The 19,475-nt window shown below is 45.0% G+C and overlaps 1 protein-coding gene across 1 annotated transcript; it reads left to right on the forward strand.

The window, feature by feature from the left end:
* The first annotated feature begins 1,711 nt into the window (after window positions 1-1,711).
* RBAK (RB associated KRAB zinc finger) lies at window positions 1,712-19,475 on the forward strand. Its single transcript, XM_032872734.1, has 5 exons — window positions 1,712-1,942; window positions 2,798-2,856; window positions 11,847-11,973; window positions 12,265-12,360; window positions 16,654-19,475. Exons 2-5 carry the CDS (start codon window positions 2,818-2,820, stop codon window positions 18,570-18,572), a joined length of 2,181 nt encoding a protein of 726 aa, XP_032728625.1. The 5' UTR covers window positions 1,712-1,942; window positions 2,798-2,817; the 3' UTR covers window positions 18,573-19,475.

The following is a 19,475-nucleotide window of genomic DNA, read 5'->3' on the forward strand; positions in this document are numbered from 1 at the left end:
CTTGCTAGCATTATAACAGGGGATGGTTGTTCTTAAGGGCCTGGGAGCCATCTCTTTGAAATGTAAACCTCAAGGAAGGTAGTGTGTCTCTGTCACCAGGAGAGTTAAGGGTGGGCCCTAGGCACCTAGCTCTGAGCTTTAACAACCTATTTGTCAGAAACAGGTAAGTAGTTTTCTTTTTCCTTTGGACAGAGACAACTGGCACGAATGGGCACCAAGATGACAAGGTGAATTTAGGATGAACAGTGAAAAAACTTATAGCAAATGCCGCTGGCAAGTCCTGTGACCCTGTTTCGTCGGAGAACTTCTATGTAATGGATTGTATCTCCCGAGCTGATTGAAAAGGCGAGGTTCATTTTTCTCCTTGCTGTCTTGTTAGTAGTTCGCCTGTGACGTGCAACACAGTCTGGTTTAATGGTTATTTAACAATAGAACAGGGGCACCTGGGTGGCTCAGTCAGTTAAAGTGACTTGTTTTCAGCTCAGGTCCTGATCTCAGGGTTGTAGGATCGAGTCCTGCATGGGGCTCCACACTCTGCACAGAGTTGGCTGGGGATTCACTCTCTAACTCTCCCTCTGCCCCTCCCCCTGTTCTTTGTCTCTTTCTCTCTAAAATAAATCTTAAAAAACAAAACAATAGAGTGGTTGTTCTTATTTCTATAGTTGCAGAGAGGATTTCTTGGATGGCAGGAGATTTTACTTTTAATCCTCACCACCCGCTACTGGTTAAGAAGCAATTGGCTAAGAAAAGGATTACATCATCTCACCAAAAAATACTGATAAAGCATCGTCCCTATGGTCCCATTTTTGAAAAATGACATTTTAAGCTAACACACACATAATTCTCTCTGATGCGCAAGATCTCAGGTATCTGGGTTTGTTTGGTTGGTTTGTGTGTGATTTCTGATTGTTCTACAGTTTTCATGCACTCGTTGTATAATATGGACAAGCTAAGTTTTCTATTTCCTTCCCCTTGCTTGGAGAAACCATGTGCCCATGGATGATAATATCTAATGTCATGACTGGATATTAATTGTAGACCAGTGTTTTAGTGAAACTTGTAATATTTCAGTGACGTGCATACTATACACCCTTTCCTTGTCCTCTCCTGCTCGTGGGGAATCTCAGTGCCAACCCGATAGATCTCTGGGCAAGCAAAGGACCAGAGATCCAGGACGTAAACACAGCCCACTACTCGAGGTGACACCTTTCCTTGATCCCTAACAGGAGCAAAGGCAAGTGGGAAATCCAGACCCTGGTCCCGGAGGTCAATTCTCAGCATAGCGCCTCTTAACCAGATAGGGTGGAGACTTTCGAGACGTCCCCTAACACGTGGGCGCTTGGACTCACGGGAAACAGAGGTCGGGTATTTGTCGGGCTCCCGAGTGGGCTCCTGCTGGCGCACCGCCGCCGTCGTCCTGCGCATGTGCAGCTCGGCCTGTGTGCGTGTTCGCGCACGCGTAGTGCCGCCTCGCTTCTCTCGCTTCCTGCCCGAGCCCAGGTCATCGCTCGCCGTGGTTCCCAGGCTTTGGCCTCCGGCGGGCAAGGGTCCCGGGGCCTACGGGGCTGCACGCTGTCCGGTCGGGCCGGCATCCAGCGGGCACGGGGCTGTGCGGGCGCGGCTCCGCGCAGGCTGGGCGGAGGCTCGAACGGGGGCCCTCGCGCTCGAGCCCCGGAGCCCGCGGGCTGGGCCGGAGGGGTCGGGCGGTGGCGGCGGCTACGGCGCAGGGCGGCGAGGCCCGGGCTCAGCCGGTCTGCGCCCGCGGGACGGGGAGGCCCTTGGAGACCGATTCGGGCCCCGGGAAGGTCGTCGGCCTGAAGTGAGTTTGCTCGTGGGCCCAGAGCCGGCTCCGCGGGAACGGCGGCCCCGGGAGGCGGAGGAGGAGCAGCCCCCGCCCCGGAGTCCTCGGGAGCCTCGGGGCAGCTCGGCGTGTCCCAACGGGGTAGGTCGTGCGCTTGCGGGTCTTGCGGGCGGCGGGGCTGCGAGAGAGCTCGAGCGGCTGGACCTGGAGGGATGGGCACTCCCCCGGGACTGGGGACTCGTGGGACTCACGTTTCCCGGGGGCGCAGGGGGTTCCCGCCTTCCCCCCTACCCCTTGCTCCCCCGGTTCCCTGTCCAGCTTCCTGACGCGTCTGTAATCGCGCAGGAGCGTGTGCTGACGCCGCTGGGTTGTGCCCTGGGGCATTCCCCCAGTGTAGGGCAGGACCAGCGTGAGTGGAGGAGTTGACAGGAGGAGACTGGGCCTGAGAAAGGAGGGGGCTTGCTCAGAGTGATGGCGTCTGGGGGTGGGCTTGCTCGCAGGACTCAGCTCCTGGGCCCGTGTTCTGTCCTCACTGTTACCGTTTTTTTTTAGTAAAAGATTCTTAAGTGCAGCCATAACGGAGTTAAGTGATCTCATTTAAAAACAAAAGTATGCCTTGATGCACGTTAATCATACTTCAGAGAGCTTGTGTTTTCAGTTCCTGTGGATACCGTGAGTTTAAGCAGTTTGAAGAGTCACAAAGAATGCGTGAACAGTGTAAGAAGAGGGTTTTCTTTTCAACATTAATTTAATGAAGGCAACCTATTTGAAAAATTAGTGGATGTTTATATTAACCAATGAGAGAAACCTGCTAATCACCTCCTGATACGTGGGAGTGACAACAGCTCTACTCTGATGTTTCTCCTTTTCTCACATTTTTAGGCCCTTCTGAGTGTTCACAGGGTAGGAGCTTTCTTTGGTGGTTCTCACACAGGATGTTCCCACCTCGGCAAGCTGCATTACCCGTGACTTCTATTATTTCTTCTGCTTCCCTAGGTCAGTCGTTAACAGTCTGTATGCTTTTCCAAGAGCAGCAGAGAATGAATGAGTCCCAGGTGAGTTTTCCTGTCTTTGTATATGTTCCCTTGCTTGGCTTTGTAATGCATTTCAGAAGGCTTATATGGATACAGAGATCACAAGTAGGCAGAGAGGCAGGCAGAGAGAGAGGGGGAAGTAGGCTTCCTGCTGAGCAGAGAGCCCGATGCGGGGCTCAATCCCAGAACCCTGAGACCATGACCCGAGCCGAAGGTAGAGGCTTAACCTACTGAGCCACCCAGGTGCCCCTGGATTCAGGTTTTAAAATGGGAATGTGGAAATAAGAGACATTATCGTGTAAAGTATAATTATTAGGGGCTCATATCAGCACCCAGAGTCGTCTTCTGAGTTCATGTGTGCAGATAGTAGGTTACCTCAGGGCTGTGGGGGTAGAGCTACACACATGACTGATGTTCCTGACAGTTGCGGAAAAAGAGCCCGTTATGTGATTTGAATTGACTGTTTTGTTACTTATGGGTTTTCAAGATTTCCTGGGATTTGAGAAAATGTCTTTGTGAGAATTGATGTAGTTATGGGTAGCTTTTCTAATAACAACCATTAGATATTGCAACATATGGCTTATGCATGTTGCTTATCTAAACCGAGGGCCTGCTGGGTGAGCAAAATTCGGTGATCCAAGAAGACCTGTTTTCATTGTTCCTGTTTGATGCAGGGATAAAACCTAAGGCTGAGGGAATGGCCTGCCCGTCCTTCAGATGCTTCTGTTACTGTTCATTTGGGTTGTGCAGTAAATAATAAAACAAAGTATTCTTTTTTTTTAAATATTTTATTTATTTATTTATTTGACAGAGATCACAAGTGGGGGGGTGGTGGAAAGCAGGCTCCCTGCTGAGCAGAGAGCCTGATGTGGGGCTCAATCCCAGGACCCTGGGATCATGACCTGAGCCGAAGGCAGAGGCTTTAACCCACTGAGCCACCCAGGCGTCCCAGCAAAGTATTCTTTAGCAAATATATTCTTGCTGTCATTCCTGTTTCAATGCTCAGCATCCCGGTTTTGTCCTCACCCCTCTCCCGAATGTTTCGGTAAAGATTAGCGGTGACCTAATTACAGTCAGATCCATCGGACATCTACCGATGTTTCTTTTTCTTTTTCCTGCTTTTGTCTTCTTTTCGATTGTGTATTTTTTATGATCCCATTTTACGTCTTGCGTGCAGTTGTTAGCTCTAACACAGTTGTTTGTGATTGCTTTGCAATTTATAGTATGAAACTTTAATTCATCACAGTTTATCTTCAGGTAAGGTGCCATTTATTGCTTAGAATGTAGGGAGTTTGTCATTTCCATTGCTCCCCACTGGGTCATCACACTGTTGTGTCTTTTTACTCTTTCAGGTAGAATCAAGCCCACAGGACTAGTGATTTTTAAGTAAATAGTTATTTTTTAAGGAATAAGAAAATAACATAGCTACCATTTCTGGTACTTTTCATTTCTTTATGTAGATACAGATTTTTATCTGCTGTTACTTTCCTTCTGCCTGAAGGACTTCCTTCAACACTTCTAGTTTTTTTTTTTCTTTTTTAAATTTTTATTTAAATTTTAATGAGTGAACTTACAGTGCAATATTGGTTTCAAGAGTAGAGGTCAGTGAATCATCACTTACATAGGACACCTGGTGCTCATCACAAGTGACCTTCTTAATGCCCATCCCCCATCTAGTCCATCCCCCACCCACGTCCCTCCATCACCCCTCATTGTGTTCTCTGATGGTTTGATTCCCCTCTCCTCTTTTGTTCCTTCCCATATGTTCATCTGTCTTGTTTCTTAAATCCCATATTTGTGAATCATGTGAGTGAAAGCGTATGAAAATTGTCATTTTCTGACTGATTTACTTCGCTTAGCATAATACCCTCTAGCTCTATCCAGGTCATTGCAAATAGTAAGATATTATTCTTTTTGATGGCTGAGTAATAATCCCTTGTATATATATACCACATCATCTTCGTTCCTCAGTCGGTGGACATTTGGGCTCTCGCTGTAGTTTGGCTCTTGTGGATAATGCTGCTCTAAACATCGGGGTTCCATAAACATAAAAGGTTCTCCTTCGAGTCTGTATTTTTGTATCCTTTGGGTAAATACCTCACCTAGAGTGTCATTGCTGGATTGTAGGGTATTTGTATTTTCAACTTTCTGAGGAACTGCCATATTGTTTTCCAGAGCGGCTGCACCAGCTTGCATTCCCCCCAGCAGTGCACGAGGTTCCCCTTTCTCCGCATCCTTGCCAACCCCTGTTGTTTCTTGTGTCATTGAGTTTAGCCATTGAGACAGCTGTGTGGTGGGATCTCATTGTGGTTTTGATTTGTGTTTCCCTCATGATGAGTGACGTTGTGCATCTTTGCATGTAAGGCACATTCATTTGGCCGTAGGTATGTCTTTGGGAAAGTGTCTGTTCATGTCCTCTGCCCATTTCTTGACTGGATTATTTGGATTTGGGATGCTGAGTTTGATAAGTTCTTTCTGGATTTTGGGACACTTCAAGCTGCTTGCTGCTGAATCTTTTAGCTCTTATATGTCAGAAAAGTCCTTTATTTTTGCCTTGGCTTTAATTTCAGGGGAGCGGGGCGCCTGGGTGGCCCAGTGGTTTAAAGCCTCTGCCTTCGGCTCAGGTCTGATCCCAGGGTCCTGGGATCGAGCCCCACAATGGGCTCTCTGCTCAGCGGGGAGCCTGCTTCCTTTCCTCTCTCTCTGCCTGCTTCCCTACCTACTTGTGATCTCTGTCTGTCAAATAAATAGATAAAATCTTTAAAAAAAAATCTTATAATTTCAGGGGAGCTTTGCTGGGTTTTCTCCTGTACTTCAGATGTGTTCCCCTACTGTCTTCCCACTTCCATTGTTCCCAAGAGAAATGTGATGTCATCCTCTCCATTCCTATGTTTGTCCTGTGGTTTTTGGTTTTTCTTCTAGATGCTTTTGAACTTTTCTCTTTTTTTTTTTTTTTTTTAAGATTTTATTTATTTATTTGACAGACAGAGAGCACAAGTAGGCAGAGAGGCAGGCAGAGAGAGGAGGAAGCAGGCTCCCTGCGGAGCAGAGCGCCTGATGCGGGGCTCGATCCCAGGACCCTGAGATCATGACCTGAGCTGAAGGCAGAGGCTTAACCCACTGAGCCACCCAGGTGCCCTGAACTTTTCTCTTTATCCCTGGTTTTGAGCAATTAGGTTATGCTATGTCTTGGTATTGCTTTCCTCCTGTCTCTGTGCTTGCGGGTCATTGAACTTTTTGGATCTGTGTGTTTATGATTTTCATCAACTTTGGGAAATTTTTTACTGTATTCCTTCAAATATTCCCCCCACCTCCCTCCATCTGTCCTTTAGCAACTCCTTTTCCCTGTGTGTTATGCAGCTTGAAGTTGTCCCACAACTTACTGATTCTCTTTGTTCTCTTCCAATTCCTTTTTCTCTGTGTGTTTCATTTTATAAAAGCTCCTGTTGCTGTTCTTCATGTTCACTGATCTTTTTTTTGGTGCTGTGTTAATCTAGTCGGGTGTTAACTTTCTCAGACATTGTAGTATTTATCTGTAGAAGTTCAGTTTGAGTCTTTTTACTTGTCTTCCCTGTTCCTACTCAAATGTTTTGAACATAAGGAATATGGTAATAAACTATTTTAATGTTCAGTGCCACTTGTAACATCTGGGTCAGTTCTAGGCCCATTTCAGTAGATGTGTGATTTTCTGTGGTGGCCTGTCCTTCCCTGCATATTTCCCCCAGTTTGTCAACCCTCCTCACCTCCTCTCGGTTCTCCCTCCCTGCTCCAGGGCTGGAAACTCTCAGGGCAGTAACCAGAGGCCTCCCCTTGTTGATATCCTGTCTCTGACTCCTTCCTTCATTGCTGCCCTTTATTGCTTCAAGATCCGTGTCTTAAAAGCCACTGCTTTGGGGGCACCTGGGTGGCTCAGTGGTTAAAGCCTCTGCCTTCGGCTCAGGTTATAATCTCAGGGTCCTGGGATTGAGCCCCACATCGGGCTCCCTGCTCAGCAGGGAGCCTGCTTCCCTCTCTCTCTCTGCCTGCCTCTCTGCCTACTTATGATCTTTGTCTGTCAAATAAATAAATAAAGTCTTAAAAAAAAAAAGCCACTGCTTTGTATATTCTGTTTTTTGGTGTCCTTTCAGGAGGCAGGGTAAATCTGATTCTTGTCTGTCTTTGCTGAAAGTAGTCCTGATGCCTGCCTGTATTTTGAATCATAGTTAGAAACCTTTCCCCACATTTGGGCTATAGGAAAATTCACCCATTTTTTTTTTTCTGTGTGGTTTAATATTTTATATTTAGATCTATCCAGTTGGACTTTTTTCTTTCATGGTGTGGAGTATGGATGCAGTTTCATCCATGCCCAAATGACTATAGTTCCTCTAACACTCTTCATTAAAAATCAGTGGATTGTTATATTGTGTTATAATATCACAGGCCCTCATGATGTGTCATGTAATCATACAAGTCTATTTCTAGACTTTGTGCTCTATTCCACTGACCTATCTCCATCCGTATGCTGACACTGAACCCTTTTAATCATAAAGGTTGTGTTTTAAATCTGGTAGGGATTAGGCCTCCTAAACAGCTTTTTTTTTTTTTCCTTTTTTTGAGATTTTCCTAGTTCTTGATTTTTTTCTGCCTTCATATGAACTTTAGTGCCAGCTCACATAGTTCCAGGAAGAAAGCTTTTGGTATTTTTGTTGGGATCACATATCTGTTAAGTAATTGAGGGCAGACTGATTTATATCTTAGTGTTCCTGAGTTGACCCATCCAGGAACAAAGAGCATCATTCCTTTTTTTCAGGTGTGCTTCTGTGCCTTTCAGGAGTGTTTTAAAGTTTTCCTAATACAGATTTTGTACATTTCTTGTTAACAGTTTTATCTTTTCTGTTACTCCATAAACTGTGTATATGCTTGAATTATATCTGCTTAGTCTATTAATGTAACAAGGGCTGTTGGGTTTGTTTGAGTTTTTTTTTAATAATTTTCTTTTTCTTTCTTCCTTTCTTTTGTGTAAGTTTATTTAAGTCTACACCCAACGTGGGGCTCAAACTCACGATCCTGGGATCAAGAGTTGCACATTCTTGGGGTGCCTGGGTGGCTCAGTGGGTTAAAGCCTCTGCCTTCAGCTCAGGTCATGATCCCAGGGTCCTGGGATGGAGCCCCGCATCGGGCTCTCTGCTCGGCAGGGAGCCTGCTTTCCTTCGTCTCTCGCTGCCTGCCTCTCTGCCTGCTTGTGATCTCTGTCAGATGGATAAATAAAATCTTAAAAAAAAAAAAAAAAAAAAAGAGTTGCACATTCTTCCAACTGAGCCAGCCAGGCTCCCCCAGGCCTGTTGCTTTGTATGTCCTGATTTTATGTAACGCTGTTCTTTCATTGAGTTGGTTTTGTTGTTGATTCTCTTGAGTTTGGGGGTATAGTATATCCCTTGCAAATAGAAATAGTTTTACTCTCTCTGTTGATTAGTATGCCTCTAGTTGTTTTCTCCAGCTGGAGGCAGTGAACATTTTGCCTCGTTCCTGATCTTACTGGGATTGTCTCTTATGTTTGTCCATTAGGTAAAACCTTGACTTGAGAACCGAGAAGACTGTGTAAACATGCCCGTGCCTGTGCAGCTGTGTCTGTATAACTTAAAATGCACGTGTGTGCTTGCCTGTGATTCAGATTGTACATGTATCACACATGCTCTGTGTATTAGGGTATGAGAGTGTGTGCGTATACACACATTCATGCTAGTGAAGTATCCACTCCTATTTTCTTGAGGGTTTTTTAAATCAGGTATGTATTTTGAACATTGTCAGAGGCTTTTTCAGCATCTTGTGGCGATAAAAGTGTTTTCTTAACCATATTAGAATAGCCTATTACATTAATGGATTTCCAAAGATTGAAGGAGTCCATATTCTTGGCATAAGCACCACTTAGAGATCATATATTATTTTTTTCATTCTGGTGTTGGATTCTGTTTGCTAACATCTCGTTTTGGATGTTGTTGTTGATACAAGTGGTATCAAGCCGTCGTACTGATTGCGTGGTCAATCTTCTGACCCCTCCCGTCCTTGCCTTGTGGACTCACTGAACCCAAAAAGTTGTGACTCTCCATGGCAGTTCATCAGCTCACTTGGCCCAGATCGACTACAGTGTCCTGCTCTGGATTCTCCCGTCAGCTCAACTCCTGCAGTCTCGTGCAATCTCGGCTGTGGCACCTACGTCATGGGTAGAAAACCCTGTGTTGATACATGTTTTGTAAACAGGGTGATGGGATGCGTCTGCTGAGCACTTCTCTTCTGAAACAGGAGTTGCGTGTCGGCAGTCCCGAGCATCACTGCTTGCAGCAGTGGCATCGGAGACCCCCCCCCCTCCCCAGTTGCTGTTTCAGGAGGCTCCGGCATCCCCGTGGCCCTTGCTTGCTTCCAGCAGAGGATATCTTGAACATTTTGAGGAAATATTTCCTTTGATAATCAGTTGTCCTGCTTTCCTGCAAGAATCTAATGTCTGGAGGCTGAAATGATAGCTTGGTTTGATGTACAGTTCTGGGTTCGAAATTCTTTTTCTTTCACAAGCCGTGGACAGTTGTCTAAGGGTTTTTCTCAGGTGAGAAGTAGAATGGCAGGTTCCAGGGTCAGTGGTGTTTTTTCTCCCCACCTGTAACTTTTTAGGCATTTTTTTCCTCCAGTTTTTTGGTGTGGGGCATTTCATTGGGAAATTATTAGATCTGTATTTTCCCCCCAGTATTCTTGTTTGCAAATTGAATGACCCCTTGGGACATGAAGGCTTATGTGATTCTTCAGCTCACGTATCATTTTTCGTTCTGCCTTTGATTCTTTGTGTTTGTCCTTCTTGTTTTCTCTTTCTGAAAATGGAATCTGTGCGATCTGGCTTTTGTATCTCAAGCTTTATTTCATCATTTCAATTTCTTGTTATCGGAGACGGTTCCTAAGATGTATATTCTGTGTCCCATTTGTTACTTAAGCCTCTTACTTGGGGGGGTTTTAAAAAAAATTCAACAATTTGATCTTTAATTTCTAAGTAATCTCTGCTGGCTATTTTGGGGAGAATGTTCTCATTTTTTGGAAACCGCATCCTGCTAAATTTATTGAAAAATACAGATCAGTAGAAGTTGTTTCCTTTATGAAATTGATTCTGTCATAGTTTAGCTGCTCACCTTGATGCTTATCTTTAATTTACACCGTTTTTCTCAATTAGCTGATGATTCTTGATTTTTTTAAATTTCCGTTTTTGAGAGAGGAATTCCTGGTAGCTAGCGTGACTATACTTAACTAATGATCCCATTTCACTTTTTTCTTTATGGAGGGGATGACTGCAGAGCTCTAGAAGTTACTGGATTAGGGAAATGGAGGTAGACACCACTTCAGTTTTTTCCTCCATTTTTTTTATTTTAATAAATTACATGTAACATGAAATTTACCATTTTAACTTTTAAAAACATACAGCTCACGGGCATGAAGTACGTTCATGTGCTTGTGCAACCACCACCAACCATCCGTCTCGAGAACACTTCTCATCTTGTAAAACCGAAGCTCTGTCCCCATTACAGAGTAACACCTCACCTCCCCCTGCCCCTGCAAGTGTTGTCCTCTCTGTCACTCTGATTGTGACTGTTCTTGGCACCTAAGTGGACTCATCCTGTGTTTGTCTTTTTGTCACTGGTTTGTTTCGCTGAGCATCCTGTCTTCAGAGTCCATCCATGTTGGAACAGATGCCAGAATCTTCTTTTTAAGGCCGAATATTGCTCCCATTGTACATGTGGCCTGCATTCTGCTTGTCTCTTTATCTGTCAATGGACACTTGGGTCACTTTTGCATTTTCGCTGTTGGGAGTGATGCAGCGATGAGCGTGGGTACATAAATTCCTCTCTAAGACCCTACTTTCGGTTCTTTTAAGTGTGTCCCCAAAAGTGGACTTGCTGGATCATATGGGAAATTAATGCCAGATTTATTTTTAATTTTTGAGGAGCTCTCCTGGCTGCAGTGGCTGCCGCAGTTTGCATTCCAGTGACAGTGCACGAGGGTTCTTATTTCTCCAGCATGTGTTATTTCTAGGCATTTTGGTAGTAGCCATGCTAAGGGACGGGAGGTGGTAACTCACTGTGGCTTTGATTTGATTTCCCTAATGGCTGGTGACATTGATCATCTTCCCACGTGCTCCTTGGACACGTGTGTGTCGTCTTTGAGAAATGTCTGTTCCATTCCTTGGCCCATTTTGAATCATGTTGGTTTCTGTTGTTCGGTGGGTTTGAAGAGTTCTCTCTGTATTCTAGTATGAGGCTTTACCAGAGACATGATTGGCATATATTTCCCCCATCCTGTAGGTTGCCTTTTTCTTCATGGACAGTGTCTTTTTCATACCTCTGCATCTTTCCCCCTTAATCCTGTGGCCTACCGGCTGCATCTGTGAACCCTAACCTGGCAGCATAAGATTCAGAGTCTGTTTAACTGCTCTCTGTGTGGGCGCTCTGACCTCTTGGGCGTCCGTCAGTGCAAGTTACTGCTGTGAGAGTGAGGTGTTTGTAGATGTAGTGTTTGGCCCAAAACTCGGAGGAGGTAGAAGCCCTAGTCATGCAGGTCACTGCAGCTAAAAGTCCAAGATGAAAGAGATGAACAGGAAGGCAGAAACCAGCGACTGAGTGACGTGGGCGCCCCCAAGCCACGGTGGGGTGGGAGGTCGAGAGACAGAGTGCATGTTTATTTCCATGGTGTTGCCCTCCCAGGCCGGAAGCTTTCTGAGAGCAGGGGTGGTGTCTTACTCATCTCACATACCCCAGAACTCGGTTCCGTTGCAACACAGGACCTCAGTTGGTTTTCAGGTTTCAGGGTTTGGTTATTTTAGGGAGCACGTGAAAGAACCCAAAGGCCGTGTGTTTCCCCTCAGGTTTGATTTCGTTTCATAACCTGTAACACCCGGTCAGGTTTTCAGCGTTCCCGGTTCACTCTCTCTGTGAGCTCAGTAAGGTCCCTGGCCCGCACACCTCCTCCGCCTGACCAGTTCCAATCTGGTGCCATTGTAGGGGCCAGTGTCATTCAGGGACGTGGCCGTGGACTTCACCCAGGAGGAGTGGCAGCAGCTGGAGCCTGATGAGAAGACCACGTACCGGGATGTGATGCTGGAGAACTACAGCCATCTCGTCTCCGTGGGTGAGGAGAGCTTGCTTGTGGGTCGCTGCCCCGCGGGTGGGGGTTGGGGTGGAGGGACTGCCCATGTCGTGATTTTTCCTCAAGTTTGAAGAAACAAGTAGTAGCACCATCTAACTCCCCTCGGCACCAGGCTGGGTATTCATATGTCGGCCTCTCCATCGAAACGTTCGGATTTTGCGAAGGTGCAAAACCAGCCACGTTTTATCCTGCAGCCTCTGAGGCAGCACCTTGGACTCAGAGATTGGAGAGCGGATCAGCTGGTCCAAGTCTGCCTCCGTGTCTCCCTCACAGGCTACGACAGCACCAAGCCCAAAGTGATCCTCAAGTTGGAGCAGGGAGAGGAGCCATGGGTAGCCGAAGGTGAAGTGCCGTGTCAGAGTCAGCCAGGTAGGTTAGGACATGGTCGACCCACTTCGGGAGGGACTGAGGGCAGCCCTGAGCCGCTGGTGGCCTGGCCACACCTCCAGGCCGCAGATAGCACGCTCCCTCCGGCGCCGTGTGCACACTGCTTTTCGGATTTGACATTTGGTTTACACTTGCGGGCGTTCTCCACGATGGCCAGTGCTGAGGCTCCGGTCACTTCCTCTTCCTGCGTCCTCAGGAGCTCACCCGCCCCCATAGCACAGAATTCCTTTCTTGGCAGGCATTCGGAAGTCTCAGAGAAAAATGAACTTGAGACTTTCCCGTTCGTTCTTTCTGCCTTCCGTTTTCCTTCCTTCCTTGCCATGAGGTGCTTCGGGCTGGTCTCCTGTTTCACCCCTTCCTTTGTGCACTCAGTCACCAAATTCTGCCCCGTCCCTGAGCGGGGGAGGCCGGCTTCCACCTCCAGTCAGTGCATCTGTGCTCTGGTCCGCAGCAGTGAGCACGAGCCCGAAGTTGGTCGCCACGTGATACTGTGGGAAACTGACCCCTGTGCTTCGGAGCCCAAATACAACTCAGACAGCTCGGGGTACAGAGCAACAAGAGCTTCGTTGCTTTGCCGGGCAAAGGAGGCCGCCGCGGGCTGTGGCCTTCACAAATGGCAGGGAAGGGGGTTTCTAGGAAAAGCCAGGATCTGGCCAGTTCGGCAGGAATTGTGTGGATGATGCCAGCCTTGTTAGTTGTTTTCGGGGTGGTGCCAGGTTCCTGAGACCACAGGCTAAGAGAGGTGGTGAGGAAGGTTTGCGGAAGAGAGGGAAAAAGTTATTTTAAAATCGAGCTTCACAGGGCGTCTGGGTGGCTCAGTCGGTTAAGCATCTGCCTTCGGCTCAGGTCATGATCCCAGGGCTCCCTGCTCCGTGGGGAGTCTGCTTCTCCCTCTGACCCTTCCCTCCACTTATGTGCTCATGATCTCTCTCTCACAAAAATAAGTAGGTTTTTTTTTTGTTAAGTTCTTAGTTTATTAATCCTTATGAAAAATCTGCACAACCACCACTGATAGTCACTGTGGAATCTCTGCTCCTGTTGTCCGGTCTCCGGCTCACTGTCGCTAGCACCAACACTGGCTTTTGGCATCCCCCTGACTTTCTTCATTCTGCTCTGGCGCTCCCTTCACTGTTTCCTGGAGGCCTTTTCCTTCTCATACAGGCCACCTCTTGCAATTCTGTGTTTGGGTTCATTTTTTTTTTTTTTCCTGCGTTATCCAAGGAATCCTAAATCATGCCAAACCACTTGTGTTGCTACCACCAAAATTGGTTCTGAATTCAAATACGAAGGTGACAGCTGGTGTGGCCTTGTAGGTTGTGGCTAGTTGTTCCCGAACTACTGGAGCCTTCCCGGGGTGAAGAACATCCGTGATCATTTGTTTCCGCTGACGTAGTTGCTTGCTCGTGAACCTCCTGGTCAGGATAATTACCACATCGTTCATGATGACGGCCCTGCTTCCAGCAGCCTGGGAAGAAAGAGGCTGTTTTCCATTCTTTTGTTTTCTTTGTGTCCCTTAAAAAGATTTATCTTGTCTCAACTTTCAGGCCTTTTTCTTTGTATATGCTCCTCGTGCAAATTGATGTTTAATGCCTATAATCCGTGGACTCTTACCTGACAGAGGCCGGTGCCAGAGGGGTCTCCAGTCCCTTCTTTCTCAGAATGGCTGACAGTCGGCTGCAGACTTCTCCAAACCACCTTGCACATCCTCCCCACTTCTGTTGTTTAGTACATCGGACTGGTCTTCTCTCCCCTGGTTCCTGTTTCTTATCTCCTGTGAAATGCTTTAAATTTTCCTGTATAGTCTTTATTTCTTCGGACATCAGTGTAAAAGATACTTTCTCATACCTGGATTATAGTAAAACCTATTTGGAAATTGCAAAGTCTGTTCATTGGAGACATCCAATTGATTTAACACGAGGCTGACAGATGAGCCCATAATTATTCTGTTTCTTCTGAAATAGATGTTACGTTCTTCTCTCCTCGGGTCCCGTTCAGTATGTGTGATGGTGCCTATCAAAATTCATGTCCCGTTTCCCCAGACTCTTGTTAAATTCCGTTTGGTCTAGATCTCCAGGCTATCCTAGCTCTTCTCTGTGTGTGCTTTTCTTACCCAAATTAGACGTTTTCCTTCCTTCCTCTTAAAATTGTAGTTATAAGAAGATAACAATATATGCCTGAAACTAATATACGGTATGTTGACTGTATTTGAATCTTAGAAATAAGTAAACATTTTTTAAAAACCTACCCCAAAAGAAATACCAAGGCTCAAGAAAACACAAATACATAACAGAATTTACCATTTTAACATTTTTAAGCATACAGTTCATTGGTATTAACTATATGCACATTGTTGTGCAACAGAACCTCTAGAGCTTTATCCTTAAAAGTTCACCTCTTATTTACACTTTCCATAATTACTGGCTCACCACACTTGTTTCTCCCTTCTCGATATCCATTCCACAGTTACTACGAAAGTTAGATATGATTATATATATGGTACTTCAGCCTCTTTCTCTACCTGAATTATAATTCTCCAAAGGGGAAGGATCTTTTCATTCTGTTTTGGTATGTAATGTGTAGAAGGTACTCTGTAGATTTTTCATGGACTGAGGACCTAGGGAAGAAAGACCTTTATTATCTATATCCATTGAGACATAATTTATCCTCAACTATAGATTTGATCAGATTAGGAACTACTTTAGTTTCTTACCACAGAGAGATTCCAGGAAAACTAGGAAATGTTGCCACACTCTCCGCAGGCACACGGTTTAGTTAGGAAAGGATAACATAGCTGCGTGGACTAGTTTGGATTTCGCTTTCACACAGAGCACTTACACGTTATTTACAACCTTGTGTTAAAGCTGTTTTAAGAATTAAAGGAAGAAGAGCTTTATTTATTTATTTTTAAAAGATTTTATTTATTTATTTATTTGACAGAGAAATCACAAGTAGGGAGAGAGAGGGGTAAGCAGGCTCCCTGCTGAGCAGAGAGCCCCATGTGGGGCTCAATCCCAGGAGCCCCGAAATTTGTAAGAAGCGTAGAAATAAATAAGTTAATACTGCAGGGGCAGTTTTTGACATCTGACATTTAAGGTTTTCTATTAAAACTAAATGAAACCTGCACATATGGGAACTCTTGCTTGTTTTCAGGATTCTGTCAGTGTTATGTCAGGGACGTGACTCGTTTTGTGAAATGTAAGTCAGCAGATTGAAAGAAAACCGATGAACCGTGGTTTCATATCATATATTGTTCTGAGCGATTTGCATGCACTAAGTTGGTCCTTTCCCAGTGATCTGGGCACATTGTAGCCGTGCGAAGCTGCATCACAGTTCAGTAACTTGCTCAAGACCTGGCCAGCAGTGTGTTGGAAGTGGATTTGAATTGAGGTAGCCTCATCTCTACGCTTTCAGCCACCATGCTCTCATGTACACCCAAATGCAGCTCCGGTTCAGTAACTGTCGGAACACTTGCGAGAGCCAATGTTCATGGCTCGGTCTCTTGCCATCTGGTCCCATCTTACATTTCTTTTGGATACTGAGGTGCCTGAACTCTCCCTCCAGGTGAGTGTGAACCAGAGCTGGGGAGTTGGGGCCATGGTGGTAAAGATGTCTTTAAAGATGAGGAGATCGGAATTTTTAGAATGTTTATTTGGTTTACATGCAGAATAGAAAGGCAAAGATTTTGGAAGCATCTGTGCTAGTGAGGATGTCATTATGGTAATCTTTGTGTGCAGCAGTGTCTTACAATTTAATATAAATTGCGATCTCTTACTTCCAATGAAATCCGTACTTAGGTGTTTTCTTTAAATGTTCATGCAGTGATTGCTCTTGTTATCCCACCAGACCGCTGTGCTCACGAGTCCTCCTTAATCTAATGCTTTTTCAGTCACGGTGCCCTCTGCTCATCATTTCTTGGGTTTTTTTTCACCTTTTCTACCAAAGTTTTGAACATATTTGGGAGGTAACAAAGGTACTTGTGTTTGGTGTGAATTTACTCTCCCTTCTTTCTCTAGTACTGGGTCCTGTCCCACACTCATCCCTTCCCTGTGCCTACCCACCCCATTCCTGTGTGTGTGTGTGTGTGTCTTGTCTATCTGTCTGTCTTACATGACACATCAAGGGGAAATGAAGACTATATGCTTGTGATTATTTTTATTTGTGGAGATTGGCTGTAAAGCCAGAGTCAGTTCCTCAGTGGGGCTCCTGAGTACCACTCCCATTTGATACCCGGTGTGTTCAGATTCACAAAGGTTGTTTAATTTTATTCCTTTTTAGAAGAAGTCTGGAAGGCAGATGACCCGATAGAGAGAATCCCAGGAAGTGAAGACGAACGTTCAAGGCAAGCTATTTCTGTCAACAGCAAAACCCCGGTTGAAGAGAGAGAGAATGCATTTGATAAAACATGTAATGTGGAAACAAGCCTTGTTCCTTCAAACGTAACACCTCACACGTGTGTCTCCTGTGGAAAGAATTTAGAGTCTACTTCAGAATTAATTATTAGTGATGGAAGCTATGCGAGAAAGAAACCTGATGAGTGTAGTGAATGCGGGAAGATGTACCACGGAGGGAAACCCTATGAATGTAATCAAAATGGGGAAGGCTATTCTCAAAATGAAGAGAGTATTCTTCAGAAAATTAATATTTTGGAGAAACCCTTTGAATATAATGAATGCATGGAAGCCTTAGACAATGATGCTGTTTTCCTTGCGCATAAGAGAGCTTATATGGGGGAAAAGCCCTATGAGTGGAATGACTCCGGGTCAGACTTCATCCAGATGTCAAATTTTAATGTTTACCAGAGATCACAGATGGAATTAAAGCCTTTTGAATGCACTGAATGTGGGAAATCCTTCTGTAAAAAGTCAAAGTTAATCATCCATCAGAGGGCCCACACAGGAGAAAAACCTTACGAATGTAATGTATGTGGGAAATCCTTCAGCCAAAAGGGGACCTTAACCGTCCATCGGAGATCGCATTTAGAGGAGAAGCCCTATAAATGTAACGAATGTGGGAAAACCTTCTGCCAGAAATTACATCTCACCCAACACCTGAGAACTCATTCAGGTGAGAAGCCCTATGAATGTAATGAGTGTGGGAAAACCTTCTGCCAGAAGACCCATCTCACCCTACACCAGAGGAATCATTCAGGAGAGAGACCCTATCCGTGTAACGAATGTGGAAAATCCTTTTCACGCAAGTCTGCCCTCAGTGACCACCAGAGAACACATACGGGAGAGAAACTTTATAAATGTAACGAATGTGGGAAATCCTACTACCGAAAATCTACCCTCATTACACATCAGAGGACCCACACGGGAGAGAAACCCTATCAGTGCAGTGAGTGTGGGAAGTTCTTCTCTCGGGTGTCGTACCTCACTATACATTATAGAAGTCACTTAGAAGAGAAACCCTATGAATGTAACGAGTGTGGGAAAACCTTCAATTTAAATTCAGCCTTCATTAGACATCGGAAAGTACACACAGATGAGAAACCCCATGAATGTAGTGAATGCGGAAAACTCTCTCAGTTCTCCTATGTCGCTGACCATCCTACGGCTCCTTTAGGAGATAAACCCTATGAATGTAATGAATGTGGGAAAATCTTCCTTGACAGTTCGGCCTTCAGTGGGCACCAGTCACTTCCGAAAGGGGAGAAATCCTATGAATGTAACATCTGTGGAAAATTGTTCTCTGAATTATCGTACTACACTATCCATTACAGGAGTCATTCTGAAGAGAAACCCTATGGATGCAGTGAATGTGGGAAAACCTTCTCCCATAACTCATCCCTCTTTAGACATCAAAGAGTGCACACAGGAGAGAAGCCCTATGAGTGTTACGAGTGTGGGAAGTTCTTCTCTCAGAAATCCTATCTCACCATCCACCACCGGATCCACTCGGGAGAGAAGCCCTATGAATGTAGTAAATGTGGGAAAGTCTTCTCTCGGATGTCAAACCTCACCGTTCACTATAGAAGCCATTCAGGAGAGAAGCCCTACGAATGTAATGAATGTGGAAAAGTCTTTTCTCAGAAGTCATACCTCACTGTACACTATAGGACTCATTCAGGAGAGAAGCCCTACGAATGTAACGAGTGTGGGAAAAAATTCCACCACAGGTCAGCCTTCAATAGCCATCAGAGGATTCACAGGAGAGGGAATGTGAATGTACTGGACGTGGAGAATCTCCTGTGAAGTCAAAACCCTCTTGAGTAGACCGAAATGTAATAGGGAGTCAGATGTCACTGAGAGTTCATGTTTCTGAATGGGGAAAGCCATTTAGGAATTAAACTTATCTCCACCTGATTTCTCACAGAGAAGGATTCCTAGGAATGAAAGCAGCAGCAAAGCCTTCAGCAAAATACTGCAATCCGTTGGGCATGAGATGATTTATACAGGAGTGAAACTTGGTGCATATTTAATATTTATTTTGGAATTTGAATTGTATTTACATATCAGGGAATCATACCAAGGCGAGATCTTCAGAGGGATGAATGTGGGAAAACTATTGTCTTGGAAATTGTTATACTAAAAGCCATATTTCTGACATAAATTCCAATAGGAATTCCAATAGGAAAGCTATCAGAAGCTATCAGCTCTGAATAAATCATTGTATCAAATGAAGTTTTGGAATCACCAGGAGTTTATAATGAGGACTGTAACATTAAACATATATATGGCAGTTCTATCATGTTTTAAAAATGCAGTCCAATAGTAATTCTATGCAAATTGGGATTTGAATTATTTGGGAAAAGGCAGTATTTTGAGTATTAAGGTGGCAAAATGTACTAACACAGGATATGTGTTGTTGGTGAGACGTTTGCTAGGTACCAGGTAGTTAAATACTTTTCTCTTTGTTGGGAGGCATTGACAAATGGATTTTTAACAAATGCCCCATCAATGAAGGCTAAGCGGTGGCTTTTGTAGCATTTTCAACTACATTTGAGCAAAAAGGATTTTAAGACACTCTTTTCATAAACTGTGCATAGATGATTTGGAGTTAAGTCTGTGTCAGTAAAAGAGGGCATCCACACAGCTTATCTATAGAATACACACAGCTCTCGTGCCACTCTGCTTGTCTAATTGTCAGAGTGCGCA

Source organism: Lontra canadensis, unplaced genomic scaffold (genome assembly GCF_010015895.1).
Source record: "Lontra canadensis isolate GAN:19392208 unplaced genomic scaffold, GSC_riverotter_1.0 scaffold45, whole genome shotgun sequence".
NCBI classification, from domain to species: domain Eukaryota; kingdom Metazoa; phylum Chordata; class Mammalia; order Carnivora; family Mustelidae; genus Lontra; species Lontra canadensis.